This window comes from Arachis hypogaea, chromosome 11 (assembly GCF_003086295.3).
Source record: "Arachis hypogaea cultivar Tifrunner chromosome 11, arahy.Tifrunner.gnm2.J5K5, whole genome shotgun sequence".
NCBI classification, from domain to species: Eukaryota; Viridiplantae; Streptophyta; class Magnoliopsida; order Fabales; family Fabaceae; genus Arachis; species Arachis hypogaea.
In genome coordinates this window covers 265,381-283,192 of record NC_092046.1, presented here as the reverse complement: position 1 = coordinate 283,192, position 17,812 = coordinate 265,381, and the positions used below count along the sequence as shown (strand labels likewise).

The 17,812-nt window shown below is 33.7% G+C and overlaps 4 protein-coding genes and 1 non-coding gene across 7 annotated transcripts; 2 read left to right on the top strand and 3 right to left on the bottom strand.

Annotated features, from left to right (window-relative positions):
• Positions 1 to 266: 266 nt before the first annotated feature.
• On the bottom strand, positions 267 to 340 carry TRNAI-AAU (transfer RNA isoleucine (anticodon AAU)). Its single transcript has one exon. It is a non-coding gene; the product is annotated as a tRNA-Ile (tRNA).
• On the top strand, positions 336 to 2,154 carry LOC112719640 (uncharacterized). The gene is made up of 3 exons (XM_025770282.3): positions 336 to 487; positions 1,553 to 1,666; positions 1,756 to 2,154. The coding sequence occupies exons 1-3, from the start codon at positions 470 to 472 to the stop codon at positions 1,885 to 1,887; spliced, it is 264 nt and encodes an 87-aa protein (XP_025626067.1). The 5' UTR covers positions 336 to 469; the 3' UTR covers positions 1,888 to 2,154.
• A 1,044-nt stretch (positions 2,155 to 3,198) lies between these two features.
• On the top strand, positions 3,199 to 5,655 carry LOC112719639 (protein POLLENLESS 3-LIKE 2). The gene is made up of 4 exons (XM_025770281.3): positions 3,199 to 3,519; positions 3,626 to 3,838; positions 3,983 to 4,138; positions 4,361 to 5,655. The coding sequence occupies exons 1-4, from the start codon at positions 3,352 to 3,354 to the stop codon at positions 5,330 to 5,332; spliced, it is 1,509 nt and encodes a 502-aa protein (XP_025626066.1). The 5' UTR covers positions 3,199 to 3,351; the 3' UTR covers positions 5,333 to 5,655.
• Positions 5,656 to 5,818: 163 nt separating this feature from the next.
• Positions 5,819 to 10,375, bottom strand: LOC112719638 (cell cycle checkpoint protein RAD17). 3 transcript variants are annotated; one of them, XM_025770279.3, is made up of 12 exons: positions 9,931 to 10,375; positions 9,564 to 9,621; positions 9,232 to 9,317; positions 9,104 to 9,151; positions 8,657 to 8,713; positions 8,266 to 8,368; positions 7,700 to 8,010; positions 7,265 to 7,619; positions 7,055 to 7,180; positions 6,726 to 6,924; positions 6,579 to 6,639; positions 5,819 to 6,391 (listed from the first exon to the last, which is right to left on the bottom strand). In XM_025770279.3, the coding sequence occupies exons 1-12, from the start codon at positions 10,129 to 10,131 to the stop codon at positions 6,179 to 6,181; spliced, it is 1,818 nt and encodes a 605-aa protein (XP_025626064.1). In that variant the 5' UTR covers positions 10,132 to 10,375; the 3' UTR covers positions 5,819 to 6,178. The 3 variants fall into 3 exon arrangements, with proteins under 3 accessions (XP_025626064.1, XP_025626065.1, XP_072062355.1); XM_025770280.3 differs by having other exon boundaries at positions 9,574 to 9,621; positions 9,931 to 10,363; XM_072206254.1 differs by having other exon boundaries at positions 6,865 to 6,924; positions 9,931 to 10,353.
• Positions 10,376 to 11,378: 1,003 nt separating this feature from the next.
• On the bottom strand, positions 11,379 to 15,071 carry LOC112719637 (rac-like GTP-binding protein RHO1). The gene is made up of 8 exons (XM_025770278.3): positions 14,830 to 15,071; positions 14,293 to 14,576; positions 13,530 to 13,617; positions 13,322 to 13,431; positions 13,098 to 13,161; positions 12,182 to 12,246; positions 11,996 to 12,061; positions 11,379 to 11,739 (listed from the first exon to the last, which is right to left on the bottom strand). The coding sequence occupies exons 2-8, from the start codon at positions 14,389 to 14,391 to the stop codon at positions 11,638 to 11,640; spliced, it is 594 nt and encodes a 197-aa protein (XP_025626063.1). The 5' UTR covers positions 14,392 to 14,576; positions 14,830 to 15,071; the 3' UTR covers positions 11,379 to 11,637.
• Between the last annotated feature and the right edge of the window lie 2,741 nt (positions 15,072 to 17,812).

Below are 17,812 nucleotides of genomic sequence, written 5' to 3'. Positions count from 1 at the left end.
ATATTTGGTCTTGAATATTCATCGTACATTCTTTCTTCGAAATTCAGTTGTAGTAGTTTGTCTTCGTTACTGAATACCCAGTGCAGCAGTTTTACTTCATGAAGTTTATATGTACTTTACCAAGAAATTATCATTGCCTTTTTATGATTAAAATCAATGAATTAAGCGAGTCAAAATAGGGAGTAATATCATTCTGATAGTTATAGGAAGGGAGAAAAATGGACTAGAAGTGGCAAAATTGTAAAAGGAAGAATAAAATTGTAAAATGGCCCATGCAGGTCTCGAACCTGCGACCTTTGCGTTATTAGCACGACGCTCTAACCAACTGAGCTAATAGGCCAGTTGGTAATAGAGCTAGTTATTATTTTATGTATACATAAACAATCTCCACAAGAATATAATTGAAGAACTTCATCGACAGCATCAAGAGGAAGGAACATCTTCAGATTTTGCCATACATACGCCCGCCATGATCGAAGATTACGAGGTTCTCTGTTGTTCTTTTTTCCTTTTCCCCTAAATTCATTCAAGATAATAATTAAAGTAAAAATTCGAAATTTCCTATTTTTAAATGCTTTCAAAAGTAAAAACCCCTAATTTCGTATTTGTTTTCTTTGATTCAGTATATTCTGTCGATCTCGTTGATACCATTTCCTGTGAATACGTCAATTTTCAGTTTCTCGCATCATTTTTGGTTATCGTTCTGATTGTTTTGGATCAATTGTTCGCTTTGAGCTATGAATCTGTTAGTTTATGCTTGCCTTTGCTCTTTTCCTTTTCCAGCTGAATGATAACTCTTGAGAGAATTTCATTAATTTTGCTAGGGTTAGAGTTTTGGGTTCATTCATGGAAGATAGTAAACCTCTTAGAATTTTCCATATAATTTATGTTTGTAAGAGGTTGCACACTTGCACCTCAAAAGTCTCAAACACATTTTAATTGTGATTCTTGATGGTACTAGTTCATAAGGATGGGAAGATAAGCATATGGATAATTTATTTCAGTTACAGTTTTTGGAAATGAGAATCATTGTTTGAAGCTAAGTGTTGATGTGACTTATTCTGATTCTGGTTGGTGGTTTGGTTTGAAGCTATGCTTTATCTCTTACCTGATCATACATATGATGGCAAGATAGTTAAGTTCCCCTGAATTTCAGTAAGCATTAACTCAGAATCTTGTATGATGTTTGACTCGGGATTTGCTTTTTCGATTCTGATTCTTGCTTTAGTGTTTGTTATTGCCATGGAAAGCTATCTTTTTTGAAAGCTTGGGAGATAAATAGTAGGAAAAAAGTGATGCTTCTGTTCTTACATGTCAAATAAAACAATATACCTTAAATGTATGAATTGATAGAGAAGTTTTGGTCTTGAGCATTAACAACAACTCCAATACTTGGAATTCAAAATAGCTTGTGATTTTGGGGAAAAAAGCATTGGTTTCTTTCTCCTTCCCCTTTGGGTTTCCATCTTACCGGTCGCAGTCTGTGGAGCGAGTAATTGCATTCACTTTGAACAATTTTTGTGAAAGAACTGAACTGAATTTGGTTTTTCAGGTAGAAGAGAAAAAGCAAGCTGCTGCTGATGTATTGTTTCAATACTCGAAATTCGTGATGGCATCCATTGGAAACCAGGTTCGACCCTGTGATTTGAGGTTACATTTGATGAAGGTATGAGACAACATCCCTGTGCCTGTTGTAACACTTGTTTAGTTATCTATGCTTTCCATCCTTTCATAAATGCCATTTATCACTTTCAGGAGATTTCAGGTATGCCAACTTCGTTAAATAGAGAATCAACGCAGGTCGCAGCCTCTCCCGATGCAATGGGGGAGTCATCAAGTTCAGGAACAGCTAGACTTGATAAAGTTGACAGTTTCCGCGCACTGTAGTTGCTAATTGTCATAGTTATTGTTTAAGAAGTAGAATTATGACTACTTTTCATGTCCTATCTGATTTGATCTATGTAGTTGATCTCACTTTATGTGACAAGATTTCCTTTGTTGATGTTGTTCATATGTGGTTCCTTAGAAGCACTGTTCTGCATCTTTGCATTGGTACACAAGTTATGTTATCCTTTTGTGTAGTGTCTCATAGTTTTTATAAAAGTGTAATAATGTTTTGTTTCTTGGAAAATATATTATCCATTTTCTTCTTAAGCACAAGGTTGATTACCAAAAAGTGTTACCTTACAAATAACTTTTGTTTAATGAGTTTTTTGTAAAAATTTTGAAGTTTTTTTTCTCATAAAATTATGTTTTTTTTTTCTGGTAGAACTCATAAAATTATGTTACTGTCATTATAAATACCCTAGATCTTCTCTTTAGGTTTTTTTTCCCCGGAAGATATGGAAAAAAAATGAGATTTTAATCATTTTATTAATTAGTTAAATGCACATCAATATTTAGATATTGCTAAAAGTTATCTTTCTATTTAATAATAATAATAATAATAATAGGATTTTGTTTGTATATACTATCAATCTAAAGAAGAAGAAAAAACTAGGACAGAATTATGTATTGGTGAAATTAATAAAAGTATCCTACTAAACCATGTATATTTCAAAAGTCTTACAAATTGTAAGTATTTATTTATTCGTTAATAATTTTTTTTAGTATTCATTTACTATTTATATAATAAACCACAATACATAAAAAAATTCGATAATGATATACGATATTACATAGGCTATTATATAGGATGTCAAATTTTTATTAAAAATATGAATAACCAAAATTATTTACTTATCTCAATAAATAATTAAATACTGTTATAATTTCTTTTTATGCCATATTGGAATGAATAAAATAAAAATATACTTGAAAACTATATAGTCAACAACTAAAAATATTTCATGTGCCCAAAAAAAACTTATGAATAATTAAATAAAAGTAATGAAAATATTAATCTAAGAATGTTAATTACAATAATCAAATATAAATGCACTAATGTATTCTCATTTTAATAACAAAAAACAAATTTACATTTTAGAAATTAAGACAACATTATTTTTTATTAAATAGATTAAAAAACTGTGCAATTTTTTCCGATATTAGAAGAAAAAAATTATGCAAAGTTATTTAAGGTATGAGCAACCCGAACGTGTTAACGCCGCTAAATCTAATATTACATCTTCCAACGGCTACTTTCTAACGGCTACTCAATTTTCAAAAACTTAAAAACCTGAACTCATCCGCATGAACAATCCCACACTCTCTTCTCTCTGCTTTTTCTTCTTCTAATCACTCATTCTTCTGCTTCTTCATTTTCAACACTGTTCTACTCTATCTTCTCTCAACAGAAACAAAAAGAAGAAAAGAATTTATCTTTTTTTTTTCCTTTCAGTTTTGATAATAATGTTGCAAGATATGTGGAATGCTCCCCCAGGATTCAGACCAACAAAGTCTGCACCTTCGTCGCCGGCGAAGCCTCTCGGGGTTTCAAGAACACGCTCCGAATCCTTCCACGTCACTCACAAGGTTCCCGTTGGTGACAGTCCCTATGTTAGAGCAAAAAATGTTCAGGTTAGGATCTTGGTTAACTTGCTTCTTTCTTGGTGTTTGATTCATAAAATGCTCCAACCTAATTATGATTTTTTTTTATCTAATTCTTTTTTTTTCTTTGTTTCAGTTGGTGGATAAGGATCCAGAGAGAGCAATTCCACTGTTTTGGGCAGCCATTAATGCCGGAGATAGAGTAGATAGTGCTTTGAAAGACATGGCAATTGTGATGAAGCAGCAGAACCGGGCCGAAGAAGCCATCGAAGCCATTAAATCTCTTCGAAGTAGATGCTCTGATCAAGCACAAGAATCCCTTGATAACATCCTCTTGGATCTTTACAAGGTAATTATTATTAAGATGATGATGATGATGCATCCAATGTGCACCAGTGTATTTAATTGTTTCTAGTTTCGTAAGTGTTAGTCCTTCAACATTGTTCACTAGCAATGCTGAAAAACTCAATGTTGAATCTTGTTTTCTTCACAGAGATGTGGTAGACTTGATGATCAAATTGGTCTATTGAAGCACAAGCTGTTCTTGATTCAACAAGGTTTGGCTTTCAATGGCAAGCGTACAAAGACTGCTAGATCTCAAGGGAAAAAGTTTCAAGTATCTGTGGAACAAGAAGCCACAAGGTTACTGGTATGAAGAAAATTGTAAACTTCAGAGTCTCAATTTTAACTTGTGTCATTTATTTATTTTGATTCTTATATTTATGTGTCCTTGTGATCACTTAACTTGGGAATACTTTGTTTTCTTTTCCTTTTTTTTTTATATCTCTATTTGATATGCATTGTGATTAAGTGAATTTTTCCATCACAAATTACATGAAACTGAGCTGAATTTGTTGTTGTGAATGTGTAGGGGAACTTGGGATGGGCATTGATGCAGCAGAACAACTATGTAGAAGCAGAAGAGGCCTATCGGCGCGCGCTATCGATAGCTCCAGACAACAACAAGATGTGCAATCTAGGCATCTGTCTGATGAAGCAAGGGAGGATAAGCGAGGCGAAAGAGACCCTCTTTAGAGTGAAACCGGCTGTCCCGGACGGCCCAAGAGGCTCAGATTCCCATCTCAAGGCCTATGAAAGGGCACAGCAAATGCTCAAAGACCTCGAATCCGAGATGATGAGCAAAGGAAATGGTGATAGGATTGAACAGAAGAGACTCTTTGAGGCTTTCTTGGGTTCATCATCAATTTGGCAGCCTCAGCCTTGTAAGGATCATCATACAAGCATGATGCCATCATCAATGATGAACAATAAGGCAGCAGCACAGGATGAATTCGCCGATGAAAACATCAATTCCAACATAACAACAATAAATCCAGCACCACCACCAATGCAGAAAAGTACCAAACTTGTTAGTGCCATGTTGGGGAATAACTCACTCAATGTTGCAGCCCCACCATTTTATGTATCAAAATCTTCTTTGTCTTTCAAGGAGCCTATGCCACAGCCACCTATTGAGAATCCTTTCTCGGAGACCCTTAAGAGAACAAGGTCTGGAAATGCTGCAGGATCCATGAGGGTGTTGAATGATGTGGGAGAGCTCAATAACAACAAGTTGCATAGGGAAATTGAGGTGCCAGAGAACAAAACAAGAAGGAGGCTATCATTAGAGGACAATAATGATGAGAAGAACAAGTTAACAGATTTGTTACCCAACAACAAGGACTTTGAAGATGCTATTCTTTCTGCAATTCTTGGACCCCCAAATGAGTCTCATACAACAACATCAAATGACACAAATAGCACTGGGATTTTCCAGAACAAGATTGACAAGAGGCTTAAGGTTTTTCAAGATATTACATTATCTTTGAGTCCTAGGGCCTGAAAACCAACCAATTTGATTTAATAATTTAATTACCTAAATAACATAGTTTTTTTTAGGTTGGAGATGAACTTGGTCTCCATTTTTTTAAGTAACTTCATTTCATGCTAGAGGAAGATGAAGTGTATTATGCATTTATGCTACATTTTTATAGCAGTTCTACGAATAGGAGTAGCTGCATGTAGACTATTTTGCATTAGTTTACTTTGTCTATTACTTATTTGTTATGCCTTGTAAATCCAGGCACATTGACTTTGTAATAAGCCGATTTTGAGTTGATACATCTTGAAATCAAATTAATTTGATTATTCCGTAGCTTTGCTGCATCTAGTTTGTTCTATTCACGCCAAATAGTTGAATGAGAAATAGGGGAGTTTGAGGATGTTGCAATTTTTCTTTTATGGCCTTTCCTTTCTGAGCTTTGAGAAATAGAAAACAAATGATAGAACATTTTTCTATCGATCCCTATTTGTTCCATGAACTTGGATATAATAAAAACACTTTCATAAAATAAAAGTTGATATCTACAATGGTTTTCCCAGACCGAAAATTTAATCCAGGAAATTGGACTAACACTTTACCACCTTGACAAATGATAGAACATTTTTCTATCGATCCCTATTTGTTCCATGAACTTGGATATAATAAAAACACTTTCATAAAATAAAAGTTGATATTTACAATGGTTTTCCCAGACCGAAAATTTAATCCAGGAAATTGGACTAACACTTTACCACCTTGACACGTATGTTGTTACATCACAGTGATAACAAAAACTACTCACAACTTATCATTCCCCATAGTCCTTGAATCGACAATAAAATGTCAACCTCCTTAATTGTAGAATCTCTACCAATCTTCTATGTCATCATCATCATCTTCTTGGGCATCTAAATTCATTTTGTCAACATCAACATCTTCCATATCCAAGTCCTGCACTGAATCCTGATAACATGCCCTATCTCCAAGCAGTTTTTGCATAGGCATGTACTCCATGGCCATAACAGATGTATTATAAGAACTCAATTTCCAATCAGAGTCTCTCAATCTAAACAACTCATCCTGCAATGGAAGATCATGAACAGAAGACAATTTTTTAGTGTGATGAAAACTATACTCTATTTCTGCTCTCTAAATTACTTTTCTCTCTCAAATTAAATGAACAGGTAGCATATTTTAAATGAGCTCCTCCAATATTGGAAATTGGAAGATGTTAAAATTTACAGAAAGAAAGGCCACAATCAAACACCTTGTTGTAAAGTGATGATTTCTCAACCTGCCAGAGATTTGGTCTACGAATTGCATGCCACCTGTAAAAGTCAACAATATTAAACATGACAGAGAAACAGATATTTTGCTCACACAACAGACGCATCCATATAAGTGATATCCTAACCTAGATGATACTACATGAGAATTTCCAAACAGAACCCCGCGCACAGCAATTGATGCAGCAGCTGACTGCAGCATGCTCTCTGCTTCATTATAACTAGATAGCGTTCCCCGAAGTTTAGAAAGAAGGATGTCTGCATCACCTAGATATGTAGACACGGTACATGCATCATCTATTGCTTCATCATCCACAAACTCCAGAACTGCAAGAAATCAGAATGTGGGAAAAATAAAACTTACTGGCTTTGGTTCTGAAAATAAATAATGGAATAAAACATCTTCATTATAAAGTTTTCACAAAGGACATCAACAAAAAGTGGCCAGGAAAAATACCATTTTCATGCAGAAAATCAGCAACCTGTCCCGGCTGTACATGGGCTTGAGAAAGAATCTTCTCTGGGACATCCATTTTTAAAGGTAATCTTGAAAATCTTTCTTGTATATGAAAGCCATGTTGGTCTACAAAATAAGAAAAACAACTTAATGTGAATAAGCTGCAATCCAAAGAAAATATGAGTGTCAATTTTCACCAAATTATAGTACCATAGTTTACTGCAGCACCAGCCTCCCTCTTATTGTGTAGAAACTTCCCCAAGGCATGAAATAAATTAAGTGTCTCATCTCTGCCAAAATTCAATGAATATCCATCCTCTAATCCTTCAGATGTATTACTGTGATCTTGTAATGGACCAAGAGCATCAGCGGATTGAGAAAAGGAAGGGACTTGATTTGGTTTCAGACAGAAAAACTGTAACGAAGTAATTGCATGTCTGATGTCACCTTCACTGGCTTTTGCTATTAGATCAACATGGTCAGCAGGAATATCACACTGCTCCATTTGGCATATTCTAAAGAGAACCTTCTTAATAGAATTAGTAGTGATTGGATTGAATGCCACCTGAAAGTTTCCCAAAAGTTGGGTTAGAATTCTCTTAACAAGAAGTCAAAAAATGCAAGAGAATCTTTCAAGGAAGTAACCTTACAAGCCCCAGAACTCTCTAGAGATAGCTGAAGTTCATGCAGGTTTCGCGCATTGGGATCTGCTGAATCAGTATTGCCATAGTCGGTGAACAATATTGCTGTGGGTACCTGAGCTGAGCGCACTAAAAGGTGCAAGCAATCTTTAAGCCTTCCGAAAGCAGCTTTCCCATTTGTCAAGGGAAGGTCATCTATTAAAAGTATGACAGATGGCTTTGACTCGCTTGTAAGAGAAGCTGACATTACTCCATATTTCCGTATTCTCTCAACAAAAGTTTCAAATTCTTCCAACTTGGATGTGTATTTTACTCCTGACGATAGAAAATAAAATTATGGGGAAAATATGTAATTAGGTACAACTGATTAGAATGCTCTTTCCTTTCTCCAAAATTTAATGTAAGCATTTTCCTATTTGGACTGTAAACCAAATGCACACTGTCATTTGATTTTGAACATACACTAACACAAGGAACCTCATGGTTTAGAATCAGAGAGGCTAAAGCAGAAAAGAATTGAATTAAGTTCTTCTCGTACTAACTTATCAAGTGTAGACTAGCTTGACCCACCTGCGCCAGAATTGTAAAGATGCTCTTGCCAAAGTACAGGCGTAGGTGTGTCCCATCCACATACTACTGCGCCCAGGTGAGATGCAATTACATGAATAGTAGCCTACATAACAAGAATAAAATTTCCAATGTCAATGTAGAATTCATAGGAAAGTTCATAATTCTGAAATGCAGAAATTCAGTAATAATTGAACTAACATGTGCATATATACGTAGCTAAAATAAAGAAGGAAATCCAAATAAGAAACAAATCAAAATGCTGATAAAAGAATTCCAAGCCACATTAGCATGCACCAGATTTCGACAAATCTAGATTGCCCAGAGTCGGGTTGTGTCTATAAAAAAAGGCAGGAGGGTAAAGGTGTTAACAAGAGAATGGAAGAGTACATACGGATTTTCCAACTCCCGCCTGTCCAGTGATGACAAGAACATTACTTCCGATGACATCCTGTAGGTTTACAAAAAGAAAGGAGGGGGATTAAAAAAAACACAATATGAAAAGACAAACAACACACTACGTATCTAAGGATCAGAAAAATTTTAATTCACTGTTTATTAGTATAACGAAATTCTGGGGAAAGCATTTCTATAGAAATTTAAACTCCAAATGTAAACAATTCATATGGAGAAACACTGAAAAAGTGACTCAAAATAACTAAAAGCCAACAAGTGACCCTTTTTCTAATAAGTAAAAATCCTCCTTTTAACCACCCAAATTGTATAATCTGCAAACAAGGCACTAACATCAGTCCTCCTTTTATAATCACCCAAATTCTATAATCCGAGAACAAAACACAAACATCAGTTAAAATCCTAAAACCTCTTTTGCTAAATGTACCTTTGAAGGATTCACCCTTTCATCAAACCACATCTTAACTTCATCAACCTGTAAAACAAAGCAGAAAGAGCAAATTAAGACGCCATTTATATCACCAAAATTAACAACTTAAGGATCAGTGTCTTGACCTTTTTCTTGTGAACAGCAAGTTCTTCCACAGAAAGGGGCTTGTATTTATCAACCCACAGATCCTCTCCAATGCTCCTCCTAGTACCTGATGCAAAAGTTATGACTCATGAGAGAGGGGAATACAACAGATTCAGAAAACAAAAAAGTTTCCATGACTATAGGATTGTGAACTAGAAACTTTTAAATTCATTAAATCAAATTTTTTCTCCAAGTCAATGAACTTTGACTCATGCCTGTCTTAAAGAGTTTCCAGTATTCCAAAATTAAGTTCTCAGCTTCATCATAAAAATACGAAGTCCTGTGTTGAAACATGAACAAAGAGAAAGCATACCAGCAGATACCTTTGACCCTGTGAACACATCATTGAAGTCATCTTCAAATAAGCTGATCTGCAATAAATTCAATTCAACACATCCTCATTTAGTCAAATAACACACCTCCAAAAGAAATGCAACTCGTTTTGGCACTTTAAAACAGAATATATTCTTTACATTAACATTCAATCAAGCATTATCATGTTAACAGAAAAATACCAAACTCACACTACAGTATCAAAAAATTATCACTATAATGTCACACCACAAAAAATAGAAAACAATAGTTAACAATTTTAAATTGAAGTCCACAAACCTAACCTAGCATTTTCGACAAATATTGGCAAAACTTTGAAGAAAAAAACAAATAAAAAAAATGGATACCTCATGGAGCTTAGAGAGGCGAGAACGAGAAGCAGAATCTCTAGCCCTCTTCTTTCCACGTGAGCTTGTTGAACTCGAACTCGACTTCGGCCTCTTACAGTTTCTGGTGCTGCTTCTGGTTCTACTCCCTTTCAACGAGCGATTCTCGGATCCTCCTTCATCGTCGGAAGAGATCACAACGAAGCCGTTTCGTTTTGCCATGAGCAGCTGCTGAAGGAAGTAAAAACCCTACAACTAACTAACTAACTAACTAATTGATTGATTGAATAATAACTAACTAAGGAACGAACTAACAAACTCGATCAAGGATTGTGAGTTCGCGGTTTAGGATTAACTAAGAGACTCTGCTGCTCATGGTGATGATGGTAAAGCGAAATTGGGAACCATTTTAGAATTGTGAGAAAGACGAAGTGCGGGGGTTTCGAAATTACGCGGGTATCTGCTTCTCTGATTTTTTGGGAACATGCCTTCGGGGTTGTGGGCCCATCATCATTATGGGCCTTATGTTCTCTTCTTGGCCCATATCTAGCCCATTTTTTTTTATTTTAGTAACACCATTAAGTCTTACTTTTGACAAAAACAATAACGTATTAATTCTTTTTTTTTTTTTTGGCTCAAAATCAAGAGAAATGTCATGGGAATAAGTTTATCTATCACTAAACCAACCTAGTATTGAGTTAAGTTCATAATAACACTTAAATTTATTTTAATAAAAATGTGTTACTTGAAAAACTTGACCTCAGACGTTGAAGAGCAACGATCTAGTGGGGTTAGGTTTGTAGTGACCAATTGGACAAATATTATTTTGGGTTAGTTCAGATAAAAAGCCGAAAAATGATATGCTTCACAAGCATAGCTAAAGGCTTGGGATGGGACACTTTAAAAAAAACCTTAAATATCAATTAAAATTTTTGAACAATCAACATAGATTACTTCATAAAACGCTTTTTTAGTATCATTTTTAAGTTATTATAATATTATGAATTTAATGTTGATACATCTTTAGAATAAAAAATTTTTACATGAGTATCTAATTACATAATACCATTTCATAAAAAATAATTATATTTTACATTAACCGTGTGAATAATTATTCAAAATAACAAATATGATTAGACAACTATAAAAACATTTTTCACTGTCAATACATTAAAATTAATCTATAATATGAAATATCACGTCCAAAACAAACTCTAATATTATACTTTAGGGTCTTTTTGTTTTGCCTTAAAGTAAAAAAATAACGCATGAAACCAAATAAAACTGCTCCCACTAACTCCAAAACCACCAAATGACACCTAAGGAAGCATTAGAGATTCATGCACAAATAATTTATATTTCTGTATCCTCAAGCAAACAAGGTGGTTATCCTAATTTATAGATTTATATTAATATTAATACATAAAACATTAATAAAGGGGTTGGAAGTTGGAACCATGAAATGCAACTTTTGACAATAAGTTTTCCACAATTAATTCCACTAATGCAATGCATCAACAACCTTAAGCTTCAAGGAAGTTTTTTTTTTTCTTCTTTCGGAATATATGACAGATAATAAACTCACATAGACACCAACTTCTTCAACTGCAAAGGGGAATGAAGAAAAGGAAGAAGGGAAGAGGAGACAAGGAAATACAAGTAGGAGGGAGGGAAGGAAATACAAGTAGGAGACATATATGGATCTTTCTCTTTAGAATCCTAGTCGAATTACAATATTGAACAGGCCTTCTGTGCTTTACCCTTCTTTTTCTTCTGCTTAGGGGGTTGAAGAACGACTCGAATAGCCGCATCAAAGACCGCCTTCACGTTCTGCATCAACCGTGAAAATCGATTTTAGAATAACCATTATGCTCTACAAAGTACCATCTAATTAGGTTCTTATAATTAGTGTTTTTAACTAAGTCTTTGTATTGTACAAAAGTACTGTGCAAACTATATTGATGTAAATGAGAAATGCTTGATTAAAAAGTTTAATACAATATAGGATCCTATAAACTGTAAGAACATCTAGAAATAGTTAACCAATACAATCCGTCAACCAAAGAACAAGGATTCAAGTATCCACCTGCTGAGATTTTGAACTGCATTCAATGTAAGCTGGTGCATTGATAAGCTTCCTGAGCTCTTCTCCCTTAAAAGCAAGGAAGGAAATGTAAATTTCAGATTTTTAATTTTATGTAAAAAGAAAACAGATGACGAACGTGTCATAGGAGTTTAGAACAATTAGAGGGGAGCCAGAAACAGTATTCACCTGAGCATTAGTGATGGGTACGGCACCAGGATGGTCAATGAAGAACTGCTTGTCATCCCGAAGATCTGTTTTATTTCAAATAACACAACAATAAAGGGCACATCTTAGCTGAGAGAACATTATAATTATATAGAACATGCTCAGATCAGGAAGATTCAAAACAATCGTTACTAGATCGTTTGTAAATATAACTCCCGCGTTTCCATATCGATAAATCAATGTGTTAAAATATAAGTTGCATCTGGATATGCAGATTTGCGAATGTATCCAAAAGTTCAAACAACTATATTATGGACAACACAATAAATTAATGCCAGATATTAAAACATTTTCATCTCACAGCTCCCAATCCAATACAAAGTCAAGCATGAAAACTGCACTAGACTCAACCAGTGCTTTCAATCTGGTCGTTAATATAACAGGCAATTGGAGAAAAGTCAGAAAACAGAACTAAGCACAATCATCATATAGACTTATTGAGTATGTAATAATTTTTTTAAAAGTTTAAACGTTATTAATAAGTTTGCTGCTAAGACCATCGATATGAAATTTAAAGAAGATATGATCAGATGAGACCCTCCCAGCAACTGTTAGGTTTCAAACTGGTCAATGTAAAGTATTCATGAATTCGCTCCAGCAAAACATACCAGACCATAGACACAAGTCTGAAAAGTTATAGCACGATGCCCAATTAGAAACAAACAAGATGACCATAACTACCAAAAGAGGCTCATAAGAGGCAAATTGCGGTAACAATCCTCCATCTTTTTCTTGAAAACAGTGAATCCACAAAATTAAGTCTACCATTTTATAACCCGAAATGATTATCAACATCAGTTAACATGCTAGAAGAAAGCAAGGACGAAATGCATGATCTCACAAATATGAGGTACACAATAGACAGCAAGAAACTTACCAAGCTTTGTGCCAACCAAAATGATGGGGACACCAGGTGCATAATGTTTCAATTCTGGGATCCACTGGAAAAGCAAACAACACATATTCAATTCATCAGCAACTTTTAGTAAAGATAAACAGAATATTGTTCATTATAGCTCGTATAGAAAGCTCTATACATATCAAAAGAACAATTTAAACTATTGCAAAACTAGGATTATAGTAACACAATAGGCTAAGTACCTTTTTGGAAACATTTTCATAACTGGCCTTGCTTATGAGAGAGAAAGCCAATATGAAAACATCGGCACCACGATAACTCAAAGGTCGTAGTCTGTTATAATCCTCTTGCCCTGTTCCACAAAACAACACAATAAAAATCCAAAAAGAAATATCTTTCACAAAACAACACAATAAAAATCCAAAAAGAAGGGTAAATATGTAGGATTACCTGCAGTGTCCCACAAACCGAGATTAACTGTGGCTCCATTGACAACAACATTTGCACTGAAATTGTCGAACACAGTTGGCACATAATCCTGTTTCCAAGCAAAAAGGAGATAGAAAAATTATAACCATCTCTCTTTTTTCAATAAGTACAAGTAAATGATATATCATATTACAAGGTTACAATACAATAAAAAAATTCAAAGAAGAACAAATCATTATATGCAGAACAATCCAAACATGAATGGCAAACATTGATTTCTTCACCTATATATAATCATTAAAACTCTCTCAAGGAAACCAATTTCATTTCATTTACTACACATATTAGACATCTTCCATTACTCCCCCACCATGAAATGGAGATATATGCATTTGTGTACATATTTTTTACCATTAAAGTAAGAGACATTTCCATTCACTTCATCTCATTAATTGTTTGCCAACCCAACTTCCCAAATTAACCAGTCCCAACTCAAAATCACTGCCTCCTTAGAAAAGGCATACTCCAAATTTCCTTGAACACTTTGAATCCTGAGGTCACTCAGCATTCTTATTTAGTAACATTTCACAATTTGAGTTGAGCAACAAAATTTTGACAATCATCACAACACCCCGGAAAAAAAAAAGGGGGGTGGGGGTGGGGGATCCACTTTTCAAGGAAATTCTCACTTCAAAAAGGGAAAAAAATTAAATATTTTTACAGCAGATACATTAAAAAAAGGCAAAAATTAAAACAGAAAAAGTGAGAAAGGAAGAGAAATTACGGTGGGGAAGGTGTTGCTGGTGTAGGATATTAGCAAGCAAGTTTTGCCCACAGCTCCATCCCCAACAGTAACGCACTTGATGAACTTTGAAGCGCTCATCTTCTTCTTCTTCTTCTTCGATTACACCCTCAAAAACCTAAAAGCCTCAGATCTTTCACCTGAGGACCCCTTTTTTTCTGAATCACTCTAAAACACACAAACAACACCACCCCTTTTTTCTTCTCTCTCTCTCTCTCTCTCTCCTCCACTTGCTGCAACTTCCTCACGCTTCAATTAATCACCGTCTGTACCATCCAAAAGAAGAAAAACAAAAAAAAATCCAGAAATGTCCATCAACAATCAGGAACAAAAAGGGGGGAAAAGGTGGAATTTTGAAAAATGGACAAATCAAATTGGGAACAAGCTCAACCGGAAAATGCAAGAGGATAGCAATCAAAATGAACTTTCAAAAAGGACAAAAAAAAAAACTAAATTGTAACGAAATGAGAAATTAGGGGGAATTTGAAAGAGGAAAATGGAAATTAAGAAACCCTAAACCTTATGGTGGATGCGTGAGGGGGGAATGAAGGGAATTGTTGCGAGAACGAGATCAAAGAGAGAGACACGAACCCCCTCCTCTTTTTTTCGCCCGGGAAATTTTGCCGTTGAAGCGTTCGTTGAGCGAACCAATCTTCGCTTCGCCAATAAACTCGTTTAACCCCCCTCTCTCTCTCTCTCTCTCTCTCTCTCTCTCTCTCTCGTTTTCATTTGTTTGTATTTTTTTTTTCTTTTCTTTTTTCTATATTTCCGATAAAAAAAAATTTATAAAATGTGTTTGGAAAAAAAATTTAAATTGCAAGTAAAATATGATTGCTGTCAATAATATTTGGAACTTGACACAAATAGACTCTTAGGTAACGTTTGGTGGAGAGACAGAAATAGAAAGATCGAGATTGAGAGACAGAAATTAAAAATTGGAGATTAAAATAAATCTTAGTATTTTGTTTGGTGCAAAATGAAAGACAAAAATTAAAACAATAATAAAATTCTAATTTAATTTGTACAAAAATTAAAAAGAATAATCCTCAAATTACTGTTTGCGTCTAAAATTGTTTTAAAAACTTAAATTACTAATTATATTTTTAAGATTAACAAAAATATATTAGGTAAGTTCTTAATTCATTTTCTATTAATAATATACTGACGTATTTTAATGACATAAATAAATTATTAATACATGTATGTACAATATCATAATTTGACCACATATAATAAAATCAAGCTATATCATCATCAAATTAAATTAGTATATTACTAACAGGAAAAGAATCAATGACTAACATGATATATTTTTATGAATTTCAGGATATAATTAGTATAATTTAAATTCCATGAACCATTTTGATATATAATACCAATGTCAAAGACTACTTTAGAGAGATACTCATCACCACTACAAACAATGTATTTGCTTTTTTTTTTTTATATCGTTTTTGCCCTTTTAACGATGGTGGGCTTTTGCACAAAATTTAGCAGAAAATAAGGAGGGAAAGACCCCAAAAGGACAAAAAGTTAAAAAAATATTAATTGTGTTGTGTTAATGTGTTATAATAAAAATTAAACTCATAATAATATTTTCTATACATTAAAATTAAACTCATAATAATAATAACATAAAGAAGAAGTTGATGAAGTAATGATCATAAAATGAGCTTTCAGCAGAAGTCTACGTTATGGCATTACATAATTACTTTTGTCAATTATATATTGATAGTTACATTATTATATGCATGTTACGTTAAAAATAAGCGTATTATGCATTAAATATGTTCCAACGAGTAAGGAAGCTCAACCATGATATAAAATTACAAATTGATTACCAACAAAAAAAAAAATTATAAATTGATGGCCCATGCAAATTTTGTGACTAATTTGGATTACTTGATGTATTATATGCTTATACCAAAACTTGTATAGATAGGATTCATAGTAAAGGTTAAAAGAGATCCTTAATTTGTATATAAATTTTGTTAATAATATGATAGTTTTTTTGTCTTTATTTTTCAGTTTAATTAATTCGCATATAAAAACACGATTGCTGGTTATCGAATTTTGATGATGAAATAATATAAGTTATTTCTTGTCAATAACCAAAAATCCAAATATATGTTTTCTATATTTTAAATCAAACATAATAATGCTTTTAATCACGTGAGAGAGAAGATGATTGGTGATCTTATATTAATGTGTATTATTATATGGTATAGACGTATAGTATCATATATTATTTTACTACAAAGGTGTTTATCATATCAAATTACATACTCAATTCAAATAAGCCTTTCTATAGTTAGTTATTGTTAATGCATTAGTGATAACATAACATAATAATTATATTCTTGCATTGAAATTCACTCAATAATAATGTAAAATTAATTTTAAACATTAACTACTGGCCCAAGTATTGCAGTATCATTTATCATACACTTCCTTTTTAATTTAGAAAAGTTTCTTGGTATTCAAAAATAATATATATGACATCCAAATTGATAGAATCACCAAAATAAATAAATTAATATAACTAACTTGAATTGGTCGAGTGGTCAACTCACTCGTCCGTTTAAGTTAGTGTCGGAAATTCAAATCGACAAACCTTTAAATAGAGCTCAAATTCGTGACGGATTAATCATTAACGTGTCGGGTTAGGGAATACCGTGGAAACTACTAGGGGTGTCCGCGGATCGGATCGAATCGGATATGGCCGAAAATTCGATCCGATCCGCACAATTTCAATCGGATCGGATCGGATATGATATCTGCGCTTTTAGTGTCGGATCCGATCCGATTCGATCCGCACCTCGGATATCGGATATATCCGCATAATTAAACATTCTCTTTTTAATCATATTTCTATATAAAAGAATTCGATAAAAATATTTCTTTCATACTTTTAAACTTATTTATTCCTAAAATATTTTTAATCGAACTCTCTCTAAATAACAAAAATAAAATAATACAATATATGAATAATAATTACTAACTAAAACATACAAACAAGTAAATATAATACCAAACACATATATATTTATTTATTTTTTAATTATTATAGTGCGGATCTGCGGATCCGCAAATCGGATATGCGAATGTAAAGCAGATATCCGCGATCCGATCCGCAAAGGGTGCGGATCGGATCCGATCCGATACGATCAATTTGCAGATCGGATCGTATCCGCAATTTTCGGATCGGATGCGGATACTTACCGCGAATTTGCGGATACGATCCGATCCATGGACACCCCTAGAAACTACACAAAAAAAAATTAATATTAGTGATGATGTGCATGCTTAACTTACAAGACTCATCTATTGGATGCATGGAGTGTCTTCTTTCCTTCAATTACTTATAATAGCTTTGTGTATGAGTCTGGTATATATTTGCATTTGCCCAATGATGAAAAGGATACTTTATAAGGTATTAATTGGTTATGTATATACCTACTTTATCCATATCAATATATACTAGGTATTTGCGCATTCAAGT

What these genes read in the sequence shown, in the direction of transcription:
- LOC112719640 (XM_025770282.3), top strand. An exon ending in TGAGGTTACATTTGATGAAG is followed by an intron (nt 1,667 to 1,755) that starts GTATGAGACAAC and finishes TATCACTTTCAG; the next exon opens with GAGATTTCAGGTATGCCAAC.
- LOC112719637 (XM_025770278.3), bottom strand. Translation starts at nt 14,391, where the DNA reads ATGAGCGCTTCAAAGTTCATCAAGTGCGTTACTGTTGGGGATGGAGCT. An exon ending in CCAGCAACACCTTCCCCACC is followed by an intron (nt 13,618 to 14,292) that starts GTAATTTCTCTT and finishes GCTTGGAAACAG; the next exon opens with GATTATGTGCCAACTGTGTT. An exon ending in GCAGTTCAAAATCTCAGCAG is followed by an intron (nt 11,740 to 11,995) that starts GTGGATACTTGA and finishes CGGTTGATGCAG; the next exon opens with AACGTGAAGGCGGTCTTTGA.
- LOC112719638 (XM_025770279.3), bottom strand. Translation starts at nt 10,131, where the DNA reads ATGGCAAAACGAAACGGCTTCGTTGTGATCTCTTCCGACGATGAAGGA. An exon ending in TGGTGCTGCAGTAAACTATG is followed by an intron (nt 7,181 to 7,264) that starts GTACTATAATTT and finishes CTTATTTTGTAG; the next exon opens with ACCAACATGGCTTTCATATA. An exon ending in TGATTTTCTGCATGAAAATG is followed by an intron (nt 6,925 to 7,054) that starts GTATTTTTCCTG and finishes GATTTCTTGCAG; the next exon opens with TTCTGGAGTTTGTGGATGAT.
- LOC112719639 (XM_025770281.3), top strand. Translation starts at nt 3,352, where the DNA reads ATGTTGCAAGATATGTGGAATGCTCCCCCAGGATTCAGACCAACAAAG. An exon ending in TTAGAGCAAAAAATGTTCAG is followed by an intron (nt 3,520 to 3,625) that starts GTTAGGATCTTG and finishes TCTTTGTTTCAG; the next exon opens with TTGGTGGATAAGGATCCAGA. An exon ending in TCCTCTTGGATCTTTACAAG is followed by an intron (nt 3,839 to 3,982) that starts GTAATTATTATT and finishes TTTTCTTCACAG; the next exon opens with AGATGTGGTAGACTTGATGA.